This window comes from Amblyomma mixtum, chromosome 1 (genome assembly GCF_055824585.1).
Source record: "Amblyomma mixtum isolate Tamu chromosome 1, ASM5582458v1, whole genome shotgun sequence".
NCBI lineage: Eukaryota > Metazoa > Arthropoda > Arachnida > Ixodida > Ixodidae > Amblyomma > Amblyomma mixtum.
In genome coordinates, this window is record NC_143012.1 from 293,671,912 (window position 1) to 293,696,946 (window position 25,035).

Below are 25,035 nucleotides of genomic sequence, written 5' to 3' on the forward strand. Positions count from 1 at the left end.
TCTACTTTGTCTGCCACGTCACGGCCTCGGAATGGTGGAGCGAGGGGTGTTCTCCAAGAGTAAACGCTTCTGCGAACTAAAACTTGCCGCTATTAAGCACCGCTATCGCATTCATTCCACCATAAGCGTTGTGCCCTTGACGTCGACGATAGATGTGAGTTAGGTTTACCATAGCCGTTGCAATTAATTCTGATCTCATACAAACTCCCGAGCCGTCCGTGGTTCTCGCACTGGCGGAGTACCGCATTTATCGAGCAAGAGGCGCCGTGTACAACACCCAGGCGTCAGCGGCGGTGAAAAGTCAGTTTCCATCGGCGGTGCATGCGGGAGTCGCCTCGGCAGAGGTATGAACGTACTGCAATGCATGACATCAACTCCGCTTTCTCGGTGTGCTGACTTGTCGCCAATGTTAGCGGAGCCAGCGCTGCTTTCAAGCACAGGTTGGTTAGTTTTAATTCTTGGTTAACTTTGGTGACCACGGTAGTGCTCAGGTTGTCTGCATGATGTAGTTCGTGAAGCCTGACGTTGGGATCCCCGTAGATTGGGGGGCAAAAAAAAAGGAGAGTAGGAAGAAAGGGAGATTAACCGACAGCGATGTGCGTGTGACCTTGTGCATTTAACGTGATAAAAGAATGAAAATGAAGTCGATTAACTTGAAGCTGTCGCGCTCAAGTGATGTGCACTAGTTGCGACCATAAGAACGTGCTTTATTCATCCCTTATATTTCTGTGCTCGTTTGTCACATAAATTGAAGAACAAAATGCTGGCAATACGTTCCTTTGAAATGTTTTTCCTATAGTGTGTGTGTGTGTGTGTAGGGGGGGGGGGGTGTTGTGATTAATCATCCGGAGGCTTTTAATTTCCCGTGTTGTCAAGCGCAGTAGGGAAAGGAAAAAACGGGCAAGTCTCGAGGAAGCAGGCTATTAGGATGACTGGAAGGACTGATGGTCTCTTTCCCGATATCGAAATGTAGTTGGCCCACTGTACGAGCAGTGTAATTTAGTTGTCATCGCATGTAACCCCCCCCCCCCCCCCCCCCCATTTCCCTTAGTTTTGAACCACAGTGCTTGTAATGGGTCGTACACACGTGAGTCTCAGTTCTTGTCCGGAGAAAAATTTCTTACTACTCCTCGAGTGGAGAGTAAAACCACCTTTCTTGCACTTTAAACGATATTTTTAGATTTGTAAATTCCCTGTTTTGGGGCCAAAAAAGACGCTATCGAAGGGCTTCAAGGGTAGTATTATGATTCATTTGGCGTGTGCACGTGCGTGTGTCTTCAGAGTTGCTCTAGATCGCTAAGGCTGAAATTTTCGGCTTGGATTATTCAAGACCTATACGTCGCAACTAGTTTCGACTTGTTAGCTACTAAGTGCCTCAACTTCCCGGCGTTTGTCTTGGGAGTTGGTGCACCTTACTCTACAAGTGTGCATCACTAGAATATGTTTCAAAAACGGTTCCTTCTTTTTTTGAACAAGAAGGCTGTCTATTAAGCAGGATCTTAAAAACAGTTTAGTTAGACATATACAAACTTACGATACATTTTTTTTTTGCGAACGAATACTTTTCTGTCTACCCACCGAACAAAAAGGCCACTTCATCGTCTGTGTTGGGCCAAGCTAACTCTGCATATCTAGGAAGACGGTACACACGCATCTCACCACATTTTCGAAGTTATCACTCAGCGCCAAGCCAGCGTTCAAACTCAGAACCTGTGAACGAGCAGCGGAACGTCTTTTGGTATTGTTTGGTTGGCGAAGTAGCGATGCCAACACACTGGCTTCCTCGAGCACTAGGTGCGTGCTCTGCCTATGTGAAAAGAAATTTCGGCTAATCGCTATGAGCCATAGGAGATCTGCGCATTTATGGCTGCGGCGTACAAGGTACAGGTCCGCAGAAGCGCTAGTCGGACACGAGTTGCAGTAAAAAAGCCTTTATCGTTCTCATGGCCTCGCAGTCTTCCACCTGCGGTAGATGAAGAGGTGCGCGATTTCCGCGGCAATAAAAAATTAATTCAGGGCTTGTTCACTCACTGCAGTTATGTGAAAAGGGCGCCTGGACAAGCCTAATGTCTTGAGGGACGTCCAATAGATATGCAGGGGTGTGACTTAACTACCGCAATCGCACTAACTAATGTCGCCCTCGTGATGACAAGTGCGGAGTGTATTGAGCTTCACGCGACGATCGTCACAAACTGGTTGCGAGGGTATACAGAGCTTTACGTTCCTCTCGAAATGCATCATAAACACTGCTTATCACTGAAGCTTGTGGCAGCGCCGTCGTTAAAGCTACTGTACCAGCCTCATGTATTTTCTCGATGAACAGAAAGACACTTGGAATTAATAAGCACTTCCGTCGTAAACTGCTCTCAGCTTATTGTAGAGGGGTGCCTTTCTTTAAGTGTAAGGTGGTTATACTTTTCTACCCGAGAAAACAAAGACAAGCTACATGTTGCGTTCTTTTTGTGTTTATTGACGTCGAAGCTTTTTCTTTTTCTAGTTTCTTATTTATACTTTCTGAAAGCATTTTCTATCTGCATAATTGCACTTTGCCTTGCACAGTTAGAACTATAGTATTACTTCGAAATGTAAACGCAGGGATTTTAGAGAGGGTTTGGGTAAACTGAACAAATCAGAGGGCTTTTGCAGTAGTTGGACTCGGTGTTAGCTGAAAGATTATAGCACCGTGCAGTTAAAGCTAATTCTCTTTATTTCTCACTTTGTGGTATAATGAGACTGCGCTCGTTAGGAAATAAGGCACTAATACACCGACGGCACTAATGCGCCAAAAAAAAGTTTGGTAGTAACAAGAATTGAAGGCCACTGTGCGAATTCTGCGCAGGCAGTACTGATAGTTGCATTCAATTAATACTTTTATTCTAATAGAAGCGTCTTTTTCTGTGAGTCGTACTGATTTGGTGAAGTACGGCACAATAAAAAAAAAGTTGTGAACTATTTAATATTTCCTGGTGCACAAAAGAGCGTCTTCATTTCCTCCATATGCGGTCTCGATTACACCGGGTGACATAACTCCGCTGGAAAGCATCGGCGTAATTTAGCCGTCAATTCACCTCGACGGTGTCGTGCGAAGTCACCACACCTGGCGCTCCTTTCTGCTGATGTGTTTTCCCTGGCGGGCCTCGAGACATTAGGCGCGGCCGCGTCACCGCCACTCGAGACGCCGCGGCGTGGGACTTCATTACAGCGGGCCGCTCCTATTTACGCATACTCCCCGCACGCTGTTAACTCTTGTCGGGGAAAGGAGCCGGGGGGGGGGGGGGGGGGGGGGGGGAAGGGTTACGGGGAATCATCATCGCCAGCGTACTTGTACGCTGAAGCCGTGTACACGAATTCAAGGTTCTTTCCTGGCGATCCGTCAATGCTTGCGCGAAAATGTTTTGTTTTTAGAGCTGTCGTTCTGTTTTCCTTTATTTTGGGGAATAATACGAATTATATCAACGAACTAATCAATACAGTATATTTTGCTGTCAGGCCCGAATCAGACGCGAATATATGGAATCGCTGGCGAACACATTCGGCTGTCTTTCGTCTACAGGTATTACTTAACGCTGGTTTGATTCACATTCGGATGACGAGACGCAGTCGCTACGGATTTTCGCAACTGCCACTGACCGAAGACTTCAATAACGCCGCGCCTCCTGGGATTTGTAGAACGACGCTATGTTAACATTCAGTTGTCTTTTGATGCATGGCGCGCAACAAGCGTAGAAGCAAGGACCACGGAAGCTGTGTGGTACGTAGTGCGCATCAGAGTCACTGACCTGCATGAACGCTTAGCGAATGGCTGAACAGAACACCAGAGTAGCAAATGGCGATGCTGGCAATATGCGAGCTCGTGTGTGTGAAGTTGTGTGTTTGAAATGTAATCTGATGGTATGAACACGGTAAATAATGTTCTGCGCATGCCACAGTTGAGTTATGTGTGTTGTGTGCATTTATATGGGATGTGCATTTGTAGTCACAAGAGCTGCTGTAGTCTTCCCTGATGCTGCCATGCTTTATGTTCTTTGATGGTTGTAGTTTGTAGATTGTAGCTTGTAGTCTAGGCGGAGCTGAACCTCTCAGTGTGTTGTTGCTGCTGTGCTGGCCCGTAGAGCCCCGCTTCCCCCTAGTTTTCACAACAAAGGCGAGCAATCTCCCCTCCTTCCCCGCGAGCTTGCCCTATAGTGCATTCCTTCGTAGCCGAGGTGCTATCAGAGGGCAGTTGATCGACACCTCTAGTCTGCTATCGATAGACGCCTGGCTGAAAGTGTCCTCCTATCGCTATCTACGGTCCTTGGCGCCAAAAAGAAACAGAGCGAAGGGAGAAAAAAGAGAATGAACAGACGTCATACACCTCGCCCCTCTCACTCGGCCGCGTCGCGTCGTCTTTCGGAAGGACGCGATTGTGTGGAGCTGCACCTAAAGAGTCTCGGCATGTTCCCCTCGCCCGCCCGCGCACCGAAAGAGGCGCCGCTCTAATGCGAGGAAACTCAGTTCAGGTGTACGTAGACACACACACACGAACGCTTGCCGCATCCAGGCACCACCGTGTTCCCGTCGTGCCAAGCTCGCGTCTCGAGGTTGCCCGGGTGTCGCGTTGAGTCTGCCAAGAAGAGTCTTGTTCTCTCCCGTGCCGTCGCTCGCTGAAGTCGCGCGAATCGCGACGTCGAATTTAAACTCGTGCCATCATTCTGCAAGCCCGTCCACCAGCACGGCGACCGTCTAGGCCAGCAGCCATGTTGCAAGCAGCGAGACGGTTCAGCACCGCGGTCAGCACGTCTTCGAATCCCATGTTCCAGGCAGCGAGGCGGTTTAGCACCGCTGTCATCAAGAACCTTGGGGTGAGTGTTGCCTTACCTTTGTGCCGTTTTTTTTTCGTTCCTTTCGTGGTCGGAACGGACTTAGGTGGAGCGGAGGAGGGAGGCGTGCAGACTCTTATGGAGGAAGAAGTACGGCCCGCGCTGGACTGACTTGACTAGAGAGAGCTTCAGCCTAACCTCTCAACATGCCGGACCTGGTAACGCTCGGTTTTTCGAACCGGCGGTACTTGCCTATGTACCTGTCCAATGAGAGCTACACGATTGAGGTAAGTGTGCGCTCCGGCAAGCTCAGTGGTTGCCTCATAGAATAACACCTTGCTTTACTTAACCCGCTGCTCTCTCTATCTTTCCATCTTTCCAAGGCCGCTCTGTAAGACCCCGAATGCGCCGGACTAACTCAAGTTGCCATCGGTTACTAACGTATGCACTGGTGCCCCGTACTGGAGTGCAGACAGCAAGGCTTGCCTGTGCTCAGGCCAGCGTTGCTGCTGGCGTCAGGGTCACCGCGGCGTCTGCTCTGGCATTCTTGATGAGCATCGTTCACGGACAACTTGAAAAAGAGAGCGAGGAGGAAGTTGAAACCAGATTGAACCTGAGCCAAGAGAGGCTAGCGGCATGAACGATAGCCAAAGAACGATTCCCCTTTATTGCGCAGAACCAGACTCGGGCACTATTGTTTTTGCCCTCCGTGGGTGGCTCCCCCAGTGAGGTATGGCGTTATGATAACGATTGTTGCTAGTCCGCTAAGGGTGCTATAAAGGCGGCACATCTAGAAGAAGCCACGTAAGTGTAAAATATAAGTCCTCTTTGGTTGTTCATGTCCCGATGAGACGTTGAAGGTGCTTGAATGCATGTCTATTGTCGTGCGACGTGCTAGCAGTTAGGCCGGTCAGTGAGCAGATTTGTGGATTGTACTACTTTCGCACGTACAGAACGCGTCAGAAACTAGATGTTGCTTTGCTCTAACGTTACTAGCGCTCTTGTCGTTAGGGGCCATGTTTCATTCTCTGAATTCGTTCTTTAAAACACTTGAGTTATTGGATCTGTCGGGAAATTATCTGAAATTTGATTTAAAAGTCACCGCACGGTGTCTTGCTCCTATGTGAGTTCAAGCTATATGCATCTCTAGTTTTAACTTCGTAGTCGTAACGTTCGCAGCAGCAGGCACCAATTTATGGTAATACTAGTGCTTTGCTTAAAGCAGCCGATTTATAAGGGAAAGAGAAACCGAGTCTCTCACTAACTGCGAGCAATTATAGCCTGTTGCGCATAGATGTGCGCTGACTGAGCTGTTCTATGGTTCGCAGCGTAGTTGCATAACTTGCCCCCTTCGCCGCACCAAGCCGTCATTTTGTCAGATCGACCATTACTCATTTTGTAATGACAGGGTGGAAATGCTGCCAAAAACGGTAATTGTTTGGTCTGAGATGTAGGACATGTAATTTGCCTGTTTACTCTTCATGTCCTCGTGGCCTGCTAACGTGATCACGTCGTCCTTGATTTATTATGCGTGTCAGAGCCTCGGTGCGCGATTCGTGAAAGTTAATGTAGCTAGCTGCGTCAGTCGCGATAATCGCAGCAAGTGTGGACGCGGGATCATTGCGGAACTGGTTTTAGGTGTCCTATGCTAGAGTGCATAGCAATGATGGCGACTCATATCGTCGCTAAGTTGAAGTTAAATTTCTAATCGTGAGGACCAAGTCGAAATCCGCACGTTCTAAAAGAGTTATTTATTTCCGTCTGATGGTAACCTTTTATTAATCTATGCGCTGCAGAAAAGCAGAAAATCCAAACCTTTATCATATATTTTGTGACTTTGAGAGAGCGTCAGTGAGCTTGCAGCTTGTTCAGCAGCCGGATAACACTTATATCACACCAGTGGCTGATCACATGACGCACGTCATCGTTGTCTAGTACGGCTTATCAATTCGCGTAAAAAATTCCTCCAGGAACGATGGCATTCGCAAGCATGTCTTTCTCATAGATCTTTCCTTCTGAATAGAACGACATGAAACAAAGCCCCAAAGCGAGGGTTGCATGTGCCCCTATCGGACGTCTGTGGCTCAGAGTCGACAGATACTCCAGTCCTAGAAAGACTGCCAGCCCTCCGCTGTCGCGTGTCTACACGTTCAGCTTCAGAGCTGTGCAGCGTAAGCGTTGTGATCGGCTTGCACACAGAAAAAAAAAGGTAAATGGGAAAGGTGATAACTGCGAAAAATGCTCGTACTGGACATCTGCTGATCCACACAATTGCATTTCTTAAACTCGCATTTGCATGGCATGTGCAGCTTGACACGACCGTTTGATATAAACTTCATTCGTGCAGTGGGTGACCGAAGGTTTGGTTCTCACAACTTATTTCAACCGTGTTGAGCAAGCTCCGACGGAAGTGACAAAGAATAACTCGCTTTGGTGGGGGCTCGATGGAGAGTGTCTTGCTTTCTCTATATATAGCCGCCGGATAGAAGACATTTCCTTCTTTCTTCACTTAGCAGATAAAATCGCGACGTGTGTTTGTCAGTCTGTCAAGAATATAAACTCTGTAATACCTTTGCATTGAGAACATCGGATAACTGTATAGATATCCCGGATTTTCATCTCTTATGACCATTTCATTGCAAAATTTAAAAGTGAAACCGGGTGATTTGTTAAGAAAAAGATCATGAAAGCATAATTTAATTTCGCTAATTCGACTATTTATAAATGTGTAAAGGCGCTGATATTGCAGGAAGATGCAGACGCATATGACAAATAAAGAGTAATATTCAAAACGTCTCTATCACCTGCCAATGCAACATTACGACAGGACATATTTTAGGCAGTTTTGCCGTTACGGTTAGCTTTTTTGCATAAATATATCGTTCAGAAGGCCTCTTGCATTTTTCATTTCTCGGGCTGACAGTTTGAACTTTCTAGGGCAAATATTACGGAAACGGCCGTTTCCGCAATTATATGAGCAATTCATGTAGTTGTGTCTATCACAGGTGATAAGCCGGGCAGTACTAAATTAATATTGTTTGTACTGTCGGCTATGTCGTCCGTTTCCGTCGCTTCTTCTACCGCAGTAAAAGGGATTAGAATTCAGCAAACTGCGAGCTCCACGGGAGGGATTGAAGCTGGTTGCGTATTTCGCAGGCACTTCAAACGTGGTGGATTTGAATAATTTCGTTTGAGTTACAAAAGTTCAGCAACGGCATTTTTGTCCATTAAGCTGCGTTCTTGAGAAACTTGAGCCCTGTGCACGTCAGAATTGCAGCACTCGTTGGCACTGTCGGCATGACTCTTACGGGACTCACGCAAAATCAACTTCTTTCGCATTAATCAACACTCCTTAACCGCCCGTATTGAACTCGTACAGATTCTCGTTGTTACATAGGCTACTCGGAAAGATGTTTAACTCGCCGTGTCCTTGGCTGGATTTCAGGCAGAGGAAAGCCTCTGGGTAACCGTCGTTTTACAAGCAACATTAAAGGAATCTGGCGGCTGTTCGCGGAAGACTTACCGCGTGTTAGGCGTAACTTATTTCCTGCAGAATTGGCGACGAAACTAAAAGAATTATGTCTTACTATTTTCTAGGAAAAGATGAACGCGCTATGCAAAATCGTACCAATTTACTGGTCTCTTGATATCTGCCAAACTACATCTTTTTCTTCTGTCTTTTCTGCATTCTCAACGCTCAGTCAACTATCCAGGACAAAAGTTACAAAAGTTTTCAGAGATTGCGGTACTCTGAAGAAGCGAATCGTTGTACAATCAATATTTTCGAAGTACTATAAAGGTTTATGACTGCTAATATTTCCAATGTCACAAACGGCGTGGTCAAAAACAGTATGCTTAATTCTTTCTGTGCAACGAAAAAAACAAACAAAACATACGTGTTAGGAAGGAAAACAAAACAAAAACACAAAGTGAACATGATTTTAGCGTACGAATCGCAACATGAAGGACAAATGTATTTTGGTGTGGTGAAAGCGAAAAAATGATAACATTGCAAAAATAAGACATTCTGAAACACAACACAAGCCTAATGAATTTCGCTGCAAACGCGCGGAAGCTATTTCTTTTTTCGCTGTTCTGAGGGCAGTACATTTACGAAACAGAGCGAAAAAACAATTGAACGCATGTATGCGTCTTTGCGTTGCTTATGTACTCATAGGACTGAAGTCGTTCAGGCATAACGACTGCCGGCATGCATCCACGCGGTTCGCAATGCCCAGCGGGTGAACGCTCTTGTGCGCTTCCTTCCTTCCTGATCTGCTTCCGATCATCGCATGCGCGGCTTGCTTACCGCTGTAAGCTTCACCTGTATTCGCGCCGCATGTTTACCAGAAACAAAGAAACGAATCGACCATTACAACAACAAAAACAAAATCAACTGCTCGCGCTCCGCTTCATCGCGTTCGCTGGAAACGTTGTACGTGTACGCTTGATGAGTGTTGGAGCCTGGCTAATCGACCTCTTCTCGTTTCCACCGAATTCTTTCGCCTCATGTCGTGTGTGTCATGACCTCGCTGCAATGGGCGCTGCAACTGTCGAGCTGCGCATTCATTTTCCCTGATATGTGGATGTTCATGTTACCTCTATTCGCTGCGACTGGCTACGCAGGGTGGGTGTTAACCTGCTCTATATCCATCTGAGACAAAGAGTGAAAACGTTTGGGACATGATTATTTGAATTGAAAAACGTGGTTGAAGTCTCCTATGCTGCGCTTTGAAGTTTTGGCTGTGTGCTGGAGGCTCTCCAGTGTGGGAAAAAAGTATGAAATTATTGCCCTTTATTCTCTCAGATGAGCGTGCACGTCATGTGCGTTGGTTGTTGTTCTACGAGTGCTAACGATTGATTAAAAGTACTTCGCTGCCTGTCAAAAGGCACTTGAATCCGCTTCTCATTTACATTTTCTGCCACGTCTGCCGCCTCCGCGGCTCTGTCGCTCAAAATACTGGAAAAATTTTCCACACCAGAGGCTCAGCATTATAGGTCCGTTTTAGTGCGCCAAAATAAGATTTAAGAAAAACAATAGGCCGAAATAAAACTCATATTGACGAAACTCGCTGGTTGCCCTCTCCGCACAAAAAAGAAAAAAAAAATAACGCAACAGCGCAAAGTGATTTACGGGCTTCCTGAAGTGAACGGATAATTTCCTAGCAGGAAAGTAACGGCTGACGTGACGAATGCGTGCTCCGCTGTTTGTGTTGACGCTCTGGTGACCTAAAAAAATAAACGTTTTCATCCTGAAGGACCGGTCCTCTGAGAAGCGGACGCGCGAACGCATTATCGGCCGATAAGGCTACCGAGAGCGCGGATGGTGTGGAGAGGTTGCGCTCCTTTGTTGATAGACCGGTGGCATATATCTGCTATCAATCATGCTACCGTCTTTCAGGGACGGCTACTTGTTCTGTGGTTTCCTCGGAACGCTCTTACATTGTCTCACGATAACGGAATGCTGCCACAGAAGAACCCGGGCATCGAGTCGCGAGTATGGCAGAGATTAATTGTTAATGATGTCTCTCGTATGAGTGCGGTTGCTTCGTCAACCTATGGGGCTCATCAAGCCCGTTGAAGCTGGCTGTTGCAAGGAAGGCAGTACGAGTTTTTTCCCTCGGTATTCTTTACGCTGGGAGAACAGGCTACCGAATCGCAGCAACGCTACGCTCCCTTCCCTGGCTGAGGCCTGGTGTAGTAGCAACAGGATACAGACGGCTGTTTCGACACCATATAGTTGTAGACTGCTGCCAGTGCTCTCGAGTCGGGTACCCCTCAGAACAAACAAACATACAAAAAAAACGCGCGTTTCATTCTAGAGGCCGGTATAGGACAGACCGAAAACGTACGGAACTACGACGAGGCTCAAACACAATCCCATTACCTGCCTGATTTTGCTGGTGGATGGCGCAGGGCTTTAGTGTCCGTTGTGACGGCAGCAACTACATGTCATTTTTCGTTCGGCCGTGGAGGTAAACAGGCGCAAGATAATGCCCGAGCAAATAATCGTGATCACGCACGTGTTGAGTGAGTTAATATCTGATATCCGCATGGCCATTGCGTTATCTACTCAATAGGGTGTTGCGCTGAAATCTCTCTCGATGGGAATAAATAAATTGGCGTCATCCCCCACACGAGTACCACACGTGACATAGATGTAAAACTCAGATATAAGATTGGACGACACCGTATAGGTCCGGCCAAGTGAGGCACCTGGCAACTTTTTCCCGGCGCCTAAAAGGGAAGTGTACCGTAGACAATGAACTGGAAAGCTATTAGTCAGGACACAAACATTTATGCCTTTGTACGCTAGAAACTTACGCGGGTATTCAGGGTGGACATTGGTGTCGCTACTGTGTGAACGCTCAAGTCGTGTTGGCTGCCACCAACGCCCTATCAGATAAACAAACAAAGCGCAGTCTATAGCGGTGACGGGGATTCCGTGCGTATTCTTACAAAATAAAAAATCTCAATCGACGCGCCTGCTCAGAAAGTCCCTTGACATACAAGCTACGACTGAAGCGATTAATGGGAAGCTAGGTAATGTGCCCGAGATATACATACGCTCCGTCCGCCATCTTTTTTCATGATAAGGAACGTCCCGTCAGTTTTTTTTGTCTCGTTATGAACTTGGCACTCGTAGTGCCGCCAAACCATCAATGCACCTTCCTGATATCTCTAGGATATTCCTGAGGAGTGTTTGCTTTATAATATGTAGTATGGATATTCGTTGACTGAGGGGTTTGCGTTAAACTCGGAATTATATTTTTTCCCGTGCTTCCGAAACGAACGTACAGAAGGTATCCAGGTGCTGCTTTATGAAGCATAAATTGTGGTCTGGTTTTCAGTTTGGAAAAAAAAAAATCTAGGTGGTTTCCTGAAATACATTTTGGGTTTTGGTGCCTGGTAAGGAAATTTAATAATAATAATATTACGACTATTCTTGGTATGATGTTCGTAGCACATTTCCCAAGCCTTCTCATTCATTTTAGATCAGTGTGGCTGAACAGAACAAATGTGTATGGAAAGTTGCACGTAAGAAAAATAACAGCGTGTAGTCAAGGGCCGCAAGCATTTCCACCGAGTGCTAAGCTGCAATATAGACGAGAATGCTTGCGAGTACTGGCTTAAAATATGACATGGGAATTGGCGTATGAAGGGGAATCAGATTTTTGCTCTGACCAGAGTACTTCGTGTCACCTCATACCAAACAATTCTGGTCAAAAACATTTCTGAACGGGAAAAACTTTATGAACGCAATCGCTTCATATATTGTAAGATTTCACAATAACAATAAAAATATCCGCAATCTCCTGTCGGCAGGCTGGCATTTTTTTCATAATGACGTTTCTACTATCGTCGACAGCGTTCGCCATTGGTTTCTAAGGCCGTCTTAGCTGCTCGATGCGAGCGATGCAAACGCTACAAAAGAAAGATTTTGCTACGTATCGAAGAGTGATCTTCAATATTTCGATACGAGTACCGTACACTTTTACAATATTGAAAATTTTGGTCGAAGTATGTTGGACATGAAGTTCCAGTTTTGGTTTACTGTCTTTTCAGAGCACTACCAATGTGCTTGTCTGAAGATTGATACAGTGTACATAGTCACAGGACATATTTGTGCTTTCAATGGCATTGTTTTTAGCTTTATATGCCACTAAAATAACTTCACTTTGAGCGCTCCTTTAAGGACTAAGCTATTCTCTGAAGTTAGAGCAGCCGAACGTGTTTCACGGACTGTAGAAACGACAGTAGCTAACAGAACAGGAAATGTTTTTCAGTACCTATTTAAGGGTATTTTACTAATTTAACCCATTAATGCTGGTAGTATTACAGGATATACTTTTTTTTCTGAGACGAGGAAAAAAATTTCACGACTAAAGCTTGTCCGAGAAAATTTACGCTGAACAGGAAGTCCACTGTTCCTGACGTGAATATCGTTGGTGCCGATATTGCGCGGATATATTTTAGTGGCTGCGTCCTATGCTCAACCTGTCTGGCTAAAACATAAAGGAAATGGGGGATATGCGTTGCATGAGAAGGCAATACGGACGGGCCTTGGCGCTTGAACGTTAATGTCATCCTCGGTCATGAGCTCCTCGCTTGTAGATTAGACACTCGCTCCAGAAGAGTCTTCGTAGGGCCGGAAGTATTTATCGCAAGCCGTCATATCAATTACGAGGTCAATAAAGAGCTCATCTATCTCAGACTTCTTGAGAACATCAACATCACCGAGTTAGGAAGTGTTAAGCATTCCATGACGTATGAAGAGGAATAACATTTTAATCCTTTCTCTTACCCACCACTTCAGTGAAAGGGCGTTGTTCGGGCTGAATGACGCGACCATAGAAGCCAGTCATCTCGCTCTGCCTGCGTATTATCGCGGATGCCGGATGCCCCATGGAAATGTTTTCGAACGATTAGCGTCGAAGCGGAGGGAGGGCGTCTCTCCGAGAATGCTGCTGGCAGCGCGTGAGCGCATCACGACCCCTGCGGTCAGCTGTCGCCCTCCGGGGGCCAGCCTTCAGCCTTCGCGCTGGGGGCCCTTCCAATGGTCGCGGCAAGCGAGGCCAGGCGGTTCATTGGCGAACGCCCTCCGCCTCTGCGCGTGCCGCGGCAGGCAATCGTTTGGTGGCTTCGGCGACCCTGCCGAAATGACGGCAGAAAAGGGTTAGCGTTGCGACATCCCCCGGCGCGCAGAAAGTGCGCGCTCGGGCCTTTCTTCATTTCTTTGCGCAGCACCACGGTCGCGCAGGAGAAGGAAGGAAGGAAGGAAGGCGGATGTGAAGAAAAAGAACAGCTTCGGTGCGCTTTATTCTCTCGCCCTCCGCGGAGGCATTGAGCGCTTTTTGTGGGTGCCAGCTGACGGGAGAGGGCTCCGCCGTCTTTCTGGTCGTTCGCGAGCGAGGTGGTCGCGCACAAACACACTGTCCGTCTGTCTCGATCACGGTCGGAAGCAGTCGTCGTGCTCCAAGCTGGCGTCCACAGCCGACATCGCCTGCACCTCCTATGTCCGCCGGTGCGCATGGAGCTCGTGTTCGCGTCGAAAGAGCCGGCCCTTATCGTCCCGCAGAATGATATCGCCCACAAGGTACGCGGGAATCGCTTTCCGGAAAACTTTTTCAGTTTTGGATTCTTCAATGCGTTCAGAATTGGTTGAGAGCATGAGAGTCATACAAACCGGCACAGGTTCACCGCAGGAAAGATGTCAGACACGGATTGATGACAGGGTTCTTGCATACACGCAACATGAGGTGGCGCGATGTCCATAATGGAACCGTCGCTGCCAGGAGTTGGATCCTGGTTGGTCACAGTCCAAGACAGACCTCCACAGAAAGCGATACATGTCCGCGTTTACGTCGTGCAAAATGCATACGGGGATTACAAGGCGGATCAATTGGTCTCGCAAGTGTGGTATTGTATATGGGGTTTAACGTCCCAACGCTGCACATGGGAGTCTATGAGAAATAGCGCAGTGGAGGGCTCCGGATTAATTTTGATCACCTGCGGTTCTTTAACGTGCACTAACATATCACAACACTCTGCCATTTTTTTTCCCGTTTCTCCTCCATCGGAATGCGGCCCCGCGTCCTTGGACTCACCGCCGAGCGCCACTGTCACTAAGCCACCGCTGCGGGTTAGCCTCGAATGTGCGATCAGTAAAAACAGTGAATGCAGAAGCTGGGACCATTCCAACTCGGTTGTTTGTGCTTCAAAACCACGTTGTGGTCCCTGTGGTACAGCATAGGAAGTGTTTCCAAATATTTTTCTCTATTTCCGGTAAAAACATCTTCGATAAGCACATCGCCGATTTTGCATCCGGCTTTCTGTGGACGGCTACCGCAGCACGCTGTTTGACCCACATGCTCCCAATGAAAAGCGGTCTTTGAGTCATAGCACCCGAGCTACACTTACAGAGCTTCAAAAATTGATTCCGGCTGCTGAATTCTGGCTGCTGAAGAAACGAAGACCTGTTTATCGAGTTTCTGTGCATGATTCTCCGTAGTGCATTCATCACGTCTGTGATTTAACATCTCTGAAAGCTTTTAGGTTGACTTAATCCGATGTCCTTTTCGCTCTTTTCCCCTTCCAAACAGGGAGTATGAAACCAGATGCTCATCTAGCTAATAACTATGGCTCTTGTTTGAGACATGGCAGTAATTCAATTACTGCAATGTTGTTATAGTAACTTAAAAAAACTTTCTTGGTAACTTGTAATAAAATAAATTACTTTTCTGGGTTTTGAAAGAGAATTTAGTGTTCCTTTTATTGGTCAAATGTTTAGGGGAATCTCTTAAGGTGGATTATTCTGTTTTTCTTTGGGAGATATTTACTGAGGCTGTGTTGACCAAATATTTTAGGGGAAACCCCTGTGTACGTTGAACTTAATTCAATGCTCCATGGAACAACTACTTTAAATTTTACGGTTACTGACAAGTTTGTGCGAGACCGAAACACCGGGTTGCGCTGACTCTGCTTTAGAGCCGATACTGTGGACAAGACATCGCTGCAGCACCCACAAGTGACGCACACTTCAAAAATCTACAGGCCCCGACTGCATGGTTCAACGAACAATTAAATTCACCGCCTGATGAAGAGCGACGTCAGCTATTGTACTGTTTTTGCTGCAGGTTTTGCAGTAAGGCTGTAAATGCTTTTCAACATTAGGTTGCCCTAATCAACAGCGACAGGGCGGCTATTCAGCATGACAAAGAACACCCTTTCTTTACAGGGGGCCAAAAGTTTTGGCGAACACTTCGAGGTCATTTGCTGCTGCAGTGATATAAATTAATAAATATGGAATGTCTACAGTAGCTGTGGGCAGTGTACTTTCTTGTATGCATGAAAACTGGAGAGTAACTGTATTGTAGTTCAATCACTTTTATACAGTAACTGTGAGGTAATGCCATTACTTTTGGTGCGCAGCAATTGGTAATATAATTGAATAACATTTGCGAGATTTTCTTGAAATCAGTTAGTAAAGTAGTTAGATTACTCTTCAAGAAGACTTTTGCAATGTATGCTCTTATTTCCCTTTGTTATTTCTCACCTTATTTTCTCATTAAATCATTAAAATACATTCTTCTCTTCACTGTATTAGTACCTTGGTACTTTAGATAGTAAAGTTAGGGATTTTTGTTGCTGTTATTTCGTTGAGCTGGGAGGGGAGGAACAGTACGTTATTAGTGCAGTATTTCTGCCTTTTATATTAGTTACGAGAAAATGTATGATGAACGGAAAAAAATATATGCTTTAATAGTCACTGTCTTCGCAAGATAAAAAAAAAGGAGCCCGTCTCAGGTTTTGTTTTCCTTGTCATTGCATTACGTTTACGGACCGTGAATATCTTTGACATATATCAGTCGGGTCGGCAAACGAGCTAGGAAGAAGGAAAATTCGCATAGTTCGCTTCAGGTTCACCTCATCTTTCCCTTCTGGTTCACAGCGGTTTCCTTAAGATGTTCGCCTGAGTTTACGGAGAACGGGAGGCAAAAGCAGTTCATGCTTAACACCGATCAAACCTTTTTCCTGTGTGGTGTTCGCGCTGCTGATACATACAAACCTTTTATACAGATAAAGAAGGATTCTAGTCGGCCCCGAAACGTCCGGTAGCTCTTTCTGAGTGCTCTGAGTTTTTCTGCATACTAGTGTTCTGCGACTTTTTTCTTCCTTTCTAATAAAGTAGCTTACATACTGTAAGGGGATAGCTGTCGATGTTAGCTCATTTGTTCTTGCACTGAAATGTACACGACGGTTTCGGATTACGCAGACTGTTGCTTTGCAGTCGCGCACCGCATATATCTCGCAAACTAAAAATTAAGTCTGCTCACGATTGTGTGTTTAAGCACGATGGAAATTCACCAAGTCGAAATTTTTTGAGCAGTATCACTGAAGCAACGCGCACGCAGACTTTACTGTTTTGTCCTTTAAAGCAGCTGAGAAAAGAACGGCAAACCCACGGACCAAAGGAAATTATACAGTGTTAGCAACAAGGTTTTCAAAGCTATACCCGATTGAAGGTTCTCTTATTGGGGACAAACAAATAACGTCAGCATAACGCTGAATCGGCGTTACAATGACAAAAACAGAGATAAGTGAGCCGTGGCCGGTCGATCTCCGTGAGTGAGCCAACTTCAGTGCGTAAAGAGAGACCCGAAATTTCCTTGAAGGAAGACTTTGGCGAGTAGCACGATCTCGTAGGTCATTTGGAACAAACAGTTGGAACAAACAATTCCCTCTGCTTCGATGGAATGGGAAAGCATGCGCAATGACCCCATGTCCGTCGTCAGGCGGAGAGCTTATTACGTTTTATGCGTCACTTCGCAGTGGGCGCTCTCATTTTGGTTCCTAAATGTTTTTGTCTGCTTTTCAAACTGCAGGCATTTCTTTCTGCTAAATGCTTCTGTTTAAGGCAAGAAATTATATTGCTTAGTTGACATCAAACGCGCCGAGAATCAGACGTGTATTTGGTTTATTGAGCCGAGTGATCCTTTTTACCGCGGTTTTGACTAACATTTGAGAACTCTAAAAATGCCGTCGCTGTTCTCGTTTAGCTTGCTACCTACCGCGGCTTTGCCTTCAATGTTTTCAGCTTTGATGCGAGTATAAACCGCTTACAACAATTTTTGCGACTGTAACGTTTCGTCATTTGTAACTCGGATATAATGCCACAGGTACCAAACAAGGGTGTTTTGCTAGCGCTATGCTCTTCTGCTCATTATCAAACCGAGGTCGTACTAAAAAAATATAAGTGAATATGTGCGCGCAATGTTCTTTCATCTGGAGAGACTTACTGCAGCGCCCAATTAACCGTGTCGGCGAGTGATGAGGCGCCATGTGAGGACTGTAGTATTATGTTTGGAACTGTTGTTGTGCGTATGGTACTGGAAATCTCCTGTGCTCCTGAGAAAAATTCTTGCTCGCGATGGAGGTTCCACCCCACTCACAAATCTGCTGCATGTGCTGATGGTCAACCGAGTTGATAAAATAGAAACACACTTCTGCTCAACACCGTTTTCATTTTGAAGAACGCAAAACGAGCATAAACTTGCAGCTTTGAAACTTAACTTTGATAGCATTTATTCGATATAAAGTGCCCAAGGCATCAAACAAGACTGCGAGACGCATGCGTCCACCAGAATGTATCGTTGCTGTCACGCGGAGTCGAAACGAGACCAGACCTGCCCAGAGTTAATGCGTGGCTTTCCGGGCTGTCGACAAAGCTTAAGTTCACTGCCTCATGAAGACAAATGGGCGGACAGCCTTGGTCCTTAATTATGCCCCTCGCATAACGGGCATGCTTGGAGACTTCTAATTTGGTCTAGTGAACCGAGTGCCCGACAACATGTACCGCTCCTCAAGTTAGAGCGGGTGGTAATGCTGTCTGAACTAAGTGCTGCGTGTCAGAAGGCATTCTTCCGTGGGAGAAAAAAGGATACTCTTAGATGACCGTCCTTTCGAACAAAATAATCTGAGAGACGAGGTTCAAGCGGCCTTGATGGAATTTTTGTACATAATAAATCGAGGTGTAGTCTAGACCGGAAAAGAACATTGATATGATGGGTATCCACGGTCTTGGTAACTGTGTCAGGTGATTTTATTCTGTAACAGTCAGCGATAACCAAATTTAGTATCTAGAGTCATATTGTTTTTCAGGCGCCTTATAATATAGGAGAAAAAGTCAGAGTAATCTTAACAAGCTATAAATATTCTTTAAAGAGTATTTCATAGCTGACCACAGCGGAGGTCTATGGTGGTTTGCGCAAAGGAAGGAAAGAAAAAGGAAAGAAAGAAAGAAGGAAGGAAGGAAGGAAGGAAGGAAGGAAGGAAGGAAGGAAGGAAGGAAGGAAAAGACAATAAAGAAAGGAGGAAATACAGAAAGCAACACAAAAAAATAGAAATAAATGAAGAAGGAAACAATAGAAAGAATGAATTATGAGAGAAAACAAAACAAAACAGTAGTGCTCTAATCTGCGATACGCCTGGATTACTCCACTGTAAGAATCCATGCCTGATGTTCAGTGTTTCAGCATATCTATAGACATTTTATTGACGCAGCGAGTCGCCCAGATGCGCAAAACTCACACTCGAAAAGAGAAACGTGGACACTATAAGCACTTGTGAGCGCGTGCAAGATCGGCTGCGAGAGAGGCTACAAAGGCGTGTGCGAAGGCTATAGAGAAAGGATCATAAAGAAAGACACCCTGCACTTTTCCAAAGCCTAAAGAGCTGCATGGTATTCAAGGAGTCTCTGTTTGGCCATCTCGTGAGTAATTGTGTATTCACAAAGGGATAACAATTATTTCTTGTGTGGTGCCTTTTATGCAGATCTTTGCTTTCCAAATTCTTGTGCTTCACTGCTTAAGAAGGTAGATCCAGATTGCTAGAGCATGGCCCAAAGGCCCCTGTGGTCAAAAAGAAAACACTTTGCACCATCATCCACACAGCTCTGTTCTATCCACTTTCGTGGAAACCCGAAGGCTGGAAGGCTAAGCCTCACTAACGTACTGCATTGCTGCTTTCCGAAAAGGCAGTTAGGAGTTTGGTCGCATATGCTTGGATATTCCATATGTAAAGAGGGCAGAACGAATGTCTAGAACGCCCGAACTCTGTGTTCCGCAGCTCCCAAAGCTGCTGCGACCAGGAAGGCAAAAAATGACGATGAAATCATATGACTTTACCTGCACATGATTACATCCTGTTCATTTTTAACCAAATGTTGTCGCTAGATATCGCGTGTTTAGCCCCAAAACACTCCCAGAACATGTTATAGGCAAATGTTTTGCCCTGTGTACCTAACATTTAATCTTTACCTTGATCGCGCTGATAATTTCCACCTTCGGAGAACCGGTGAAAATACCTACAGCGACCCTGTTGTCGGGTTCTCAGCAGCGGCGTGAATTGAAACAAAAAGAAAAAAACCCAAGGATCGTACCACCCCGCCGACTGGCCGAGCAACCCTTCCCCGTCTCGTTCTGTCGACACAACATCGAAACAATTGTTTCCTGACTACGCTTCGGACAAGGCCGCGCTCGCCACCTCTCGCGGCCGCGAATCGCGGAAGGGGCGCGCTGCGGCTACTCGGAGGGAATCCCGCACGTGACATCAGCGCCAGCAGCGTAACGCTGGACCTCAGTTACGCAGAGGAGGGCGGGGGGAAAGGGAAGGGCTTCGCGAGCTGTGCTGCTCTGCCATGAGAAAGGACTGGGCTGCTCTGCGGGAGAAAGGACTCCTTGCGCTTTTCCAATCTTTTCTGTTTTTCCGTCTTTTGTGTTTTTTTTTCTTTCTAAAACCCTTTCCATGAGTCGCAGTGGGCGCTCTCTCGCGCGTAGGAATTCCAGGCGAGCAACAAACCAGTCGCATCAGCCGCGTATCGAGCCTCTCGCTTTCGCTACCCATCGGTCGCCCGCGCCGGTCTCCAGACTCCTTTCTGGTGGTCGGCCGCGCTTCCCTCAACGATGCTGCGCCGACTGTAGCTGCTGAGTGCTTTGCTGTGCGCCACCAACGCTCCCTCGGCGAAAGCGGCGTGCCTAAAAAACACCGGCGTCAGAGGACGGCTTCACCTTCTCGGCGCATCGCAAGGCGCCTTTGTGTGCACGTGTCAAACTATACACTCAACGGAGGGCCCTGTCTTCGAGGACAGCGCAGCGTTAGGCTTCCCCTTTATCTCCAGTGGTGGTGGTGATGATGATGTTGATTAGGCCGTCAGCGCCGTTTCGTCTGGAACCGGGTCGTTAAGGCGGCCGCAGTGACGGTGCCGCATCGTTGACTGCCGGCTATGACACTCGTTGCTGTGACCACATGGGACGCCTTCCAGAAGGACGGCCCGCCGTCGACGGTGGTCAGTGCAATCTTTCTTCGTTGTTATTCCGCTCGGCGCTGTCGGGAACAGGAAGTCCGGACTGAGGCAAGCACTATTGTGCACTCGGTGCGTGCTTTATGGCTCTTGCGGTGAGGCCGGTGACGATTACGTGAGCGAGCATTTATTCTTTACTTTGTTTAGTTTTGTTTTTTATTGCTTACTGTGTGCCACTTTTCCTCGGACGAAAAAGTTGCGGTTGAGTCAAGTTTCCGTGCGACACGTGTTTTCATCTCTAGCCAACTGCGACATAGCATTTCCGTGTGTGTTGTTGCTAGTCGCTTTAGAGAAGCGTTCGTGATCGTATTTTTGCGAGTTCAAGACATTAGCTTTGGCCGCAGAACGTGCGGCCGTAGGAGGAAAATCCGCCTCATGTCTTCGTTTGTTACATATTAGTTACGCAAGTCGCTCAACTCGAGTGTAGTCGTTTGCGGCAGGTTTGCACTTAACAGTTAAAGCTGCATCGCAGAACTATACCTGTAAGATAAAACCCTCATAGAGAAAAAAAGAAACGTTTAAGCTCCGCTAGCGCATATTTAACTCTGCTCTGCTCTTTCAGATAGACGCTTTTCTCGATTTGCGCCTCTCCTCCCAAAGCACTACTTCTTGTTTAACTTTACATTTGACCTTGTTTAACACCACTTGCCTTCTATGCTTCTCTTTCTTTTCACGATGTAAGCCTCGCCTGGCGTGACGCAGTTTCTCGATCTCAAGTTTCACCTTGGCAGTCGGCTACGTGAGAAAAATGTGTGAACGTGCTCGCAAGAGATAGTGCGTGTCATCCATGTTAAGAACTCAACGCTAACTTTGTGCAGTGGTCAGGCTACACCCGTACCGTGTATTTAAATAAACATTAGTTCTTCGGCATTAGTTCGGTGGGTCGCCCATAACGTTTAGCAGGCACTGCTTGTTCTCTTGACAGAAACTGCAGCCAGGAGATGTTTCAGTTTATCGGTGTGCGTGATACATGACGTCTACACGAAGGCCAGAATGCTTGACAAGAAGCTATTTAAGTACATACGTGGCTGATATGACATTTCCGAAAGCGTGGTCATTTGTGCCCTGGCACACGCCTCACCAGAACAACTTGAAGCACCATTAATTCGTTTCTCATGTATTTATTCGCGTGGTGTTTTAATAAAATTATGTGCCCACGTTTGGTAGAAAATCCGGTTCAGTAATGGTGCTGAAGGCTTGACCTTATTTCACGTCCGTGCGATAGGTAATTTCAGTTTCCTGACCGAGAACACCAATTTGCCGATACAGCAGTGCATGGAAATTTCAGTGCTTTCCATACATTGGTGTCTGTGCACTGCCTACACAAGGTGCTCCTTACATAAAATAAGAAGAAATGGAAGTGAGATGTAGTCTTCGAGATTTCGTTGGAAGTAAGCTTTCTCTACCTTGCCGATATGATGTTTCTTAACGCCAGGAACCAGCGGATGTACTTTCGAGGAATAAAGTGTCCGGGACGCGTGATTATGAGCGTATGAGCGTATTACAGATACGTTCGCCAATGATCGCTTGATTTGAGTAACACACATCACAGAAGAGAAGCCCAATTTTGAACACGTGTAGTTTCGAGCCACCGGTCGAAAACAAAGGTCTAAGGCCTGGTTGCCGTTTACTCGTCGATAGACATTCTTTACCGATGATAAGCATAGCTGGCTCTAGATATAAGGGCACTGCTTTAAAAGAGAACCTTGGGTGCATGTGCAAAAGAGGGCGCCGAAAGCGCACTAACAAGGAGAGCACATGGAAGTTCCTTGGCGGTCTAATTTGCTTACACATCTGATGATGGTATTCCTAACCGACTAATAAACCTGTTCTGTGTTTGTCGTGCAGTATGTGAATCAATAATATACTCAGTGACCTCTGTTTCGATGCACGACAACGGAGAAATGCGCAGTCCTTTTCAATATTGTACTTTGGCAAAGTTAACCGTATCGATCTTAGTGCAGTTTGGGAAGCCCAGTAACCGAAGCGCTTTTGAAGCACCATGTTGAATCTTTCAAGCAAGACTTCCTTCTATACGCATTCAAATTTTCATGCAATGCAGCATCTGGGATGCGTGCATCTGAAAGCGAAGGGTATACTGAAATCGAAGTTGACCTCAGTATCTAGAGCACGACTGAAGCAATTACAGCAGCCGTACTTACGAAAATGCACGGGAACTCGAAGAATCAACTCTTGTTTTCAAAAGTCTTAATGACAGAGTTGCTCTAATATTGTTTTCGCACCCTTCTGTTCTGACCTTATCTGCGAAAGCGTAAGACGTCGCAGTACATCACCGACACAAATAATATCAGCGAGTGAACTGAACTGAGTTGATGGCCCAGACTTCTTGCGCAACCCGTATCGTGTTGCGCCATGCACGCCGCGACGCGTGATCGTTAGCGGAGGCAATAGCGGCGAGCCTATAGCAATTCAGTTCTCGCGCCTTTAATGGCGCTCCATTGAATTGTGCTGGGCTGAATTGTCTTCAGGGTTAGCCGCAGCTGGAATGCGTGCTTCGGAGGAGTCCTTGAATTCCTATTCCGGATACTAGCAAGGTCGCGCGTTTTGTTGCCGCCAATTGGTCTCCACTCGGGCTGAACGGGGACCCGATTCGAGGCACATATTGCGCTCCGGGTGTGCGCCCGTCAACTGGCGAGCTTTCACGGTTTGTTGGACAGCGTCGCTGTGGCGCGTCTACGCTATGTTTAGCACCTGACTATGTCACTGCAGGAAGTTGCATGAGATGAGAAAGTAGCGAGCTTGAAAGAGCGCCTTGTGTTATATATGATACCACGGGTTATATATGATGATTCTGCGAAGTACCAAGACTCCATAGGTTGTCTGTGGCAAGCGTCGTAGCCAAGATGTCGAGGTTCCGCTTGTAAAAGGAAGCAGATAAATCGTTGTGTGTGGTGCTTAGGACAGAACACAGCCGTTCTGTATTCTGTCAGGACGCAAAGAGAAAAGACTGGCCTAAGTTGTACTATTCCTTTCATACGTTTTGAGCCGAAGTTGACTGCGCATACAGCGTTTGGCGTCAACTTTTTTCCAGCTCGCAGATTTTGTCTAATCTCTTCACGATGTTCGTTTCTTGCAGTATAGCACGCGTTATAAACGGTTACAAAAAACTGTAGCTCGTTGGAATTTCTGGCCAAATTAGGAAAATCATGCTCTGGGCACCAAAAGCAGGTGCTTGAAGATTTATCCTATTCGCAAGACTGGCCTGGATAGACGCAGTAAATATTTATCGGTTTATTGATTTATTGCACATACTGTCAATCGCAAATGGCATTTTAACAGGAAGAGAATAAGTTGTTGAATAATAAGTAATAGGTTACGAACTTTTAACCACACAGAGTAACAGTGGAAAATTGAGCTGTCAGCAGAAAACAATTATTTGAGGCCACGGACTCACCATACTGAACAAAGTCGGCACAATGTAATAGAAAACGGCGGAATAAGTGCTCTGAGGTAAGCTTACGCAGTCTACCAGCACCATATGTAGCTGTCTGCAAGACGCACAGAGTTCCTCAAAAAGTTGAACGGCTAAAATTGCATTTGTTCTCCATGTAACAAGCTTTTGACGATAGCTACAAATGTATTTAATGAGGAGTAGCTTGTGATGAGTGGATCAAAGGTATTCCATTTACGTATGTTTAGCGGAAAGAATGATGGTTTAAAGCAGCCGGTCCGGAATGTGTATTCGTTTAATGTGTGCGAGTGCTTATGGCGCGTGAGTCTCGTGTGTGTAATGGGGATATGGCGTATCAATATTTTGCTGATTTTTAAGTAGTTGATACATGAATCTGAAATCTACTACCTTGGCTCTCTTCTACTGAATAGGTCAGCTGGTCAATCGTTTGCCTATATTTATTAATAATGAATCTGATTGCCTTCGTTTGTGCTTGTTCTATTTTGTTTACGTTTTATTTAGTACAGAGAAACCAGCCAATATTAGAGCAATCAAGGATTGGTCTTACATGACCCATGAAGGTCTTGTAGGCTAATAGCTTCGTCTCCGATGGCGCTCGTATAAGACGCGTTCTGAAGAAGCGGAAGCTTTAAAGATGTTATGTGATGTAATTTATATGATAGTTCTATCTAAGAATATGATTACTCCGAGGTATATGTGTTTCATAACTGGAGTGAGCGCAATGTTATGAATAGTATACTAAAAGATCGATTTTAGTTTTTTCTATTTGTTCACAGCGCGGCGGCTATTTTTTACATTTAGGTTATTTTCCAGTCACTGCACCATTTTTTTACCGCTTCAAGACGGTTGTTCAAAGCTACATTTTCTTAGAGTGAATTAATCGTAAGGTAAAATATGCAATCATCGGCAAAGAGCCTGACGTGTGGCCAAATCTTCGACGG

General features: G+C 46.1%; 1 protein-coding gene across 7 annotated transcripts in view; it reads left to right on the forward strand.

Moving 5' to 3' along the window:
* The window catches only part of LOC149372082 (sodium-dependent dopamine transporter-like), an 85,933-nt gene that overhangs the window by 23,827 nt on the left and 37,071 nt on the right, over positions 1-25,035 (forward strand). Inside the window, exon 2 of one of the 7 annotated variants that reach the window (XM_089566453.1) lies at positions 4,699-4,841. The exons of 2 other annotated variants lie outside the window; for them this stretch is intronic. In XM_089566453.1, coding sequence (XP_089422579.1) covers positions 4,699-4,841 — 143 coding nt within the window. Of the gene's footprint in view, positions 1-4,698; positions 4,842-4,905; positions 5,087-13,718; positions 13,897-19,986; positions 20,647-25,035 lie in introns of those variants that run through there. 4 more of the 7 variants (XM_089566454.1, XM_089566460.1, XM_089566459.1 and 1 more) reach the window with 4 other exon arrangements.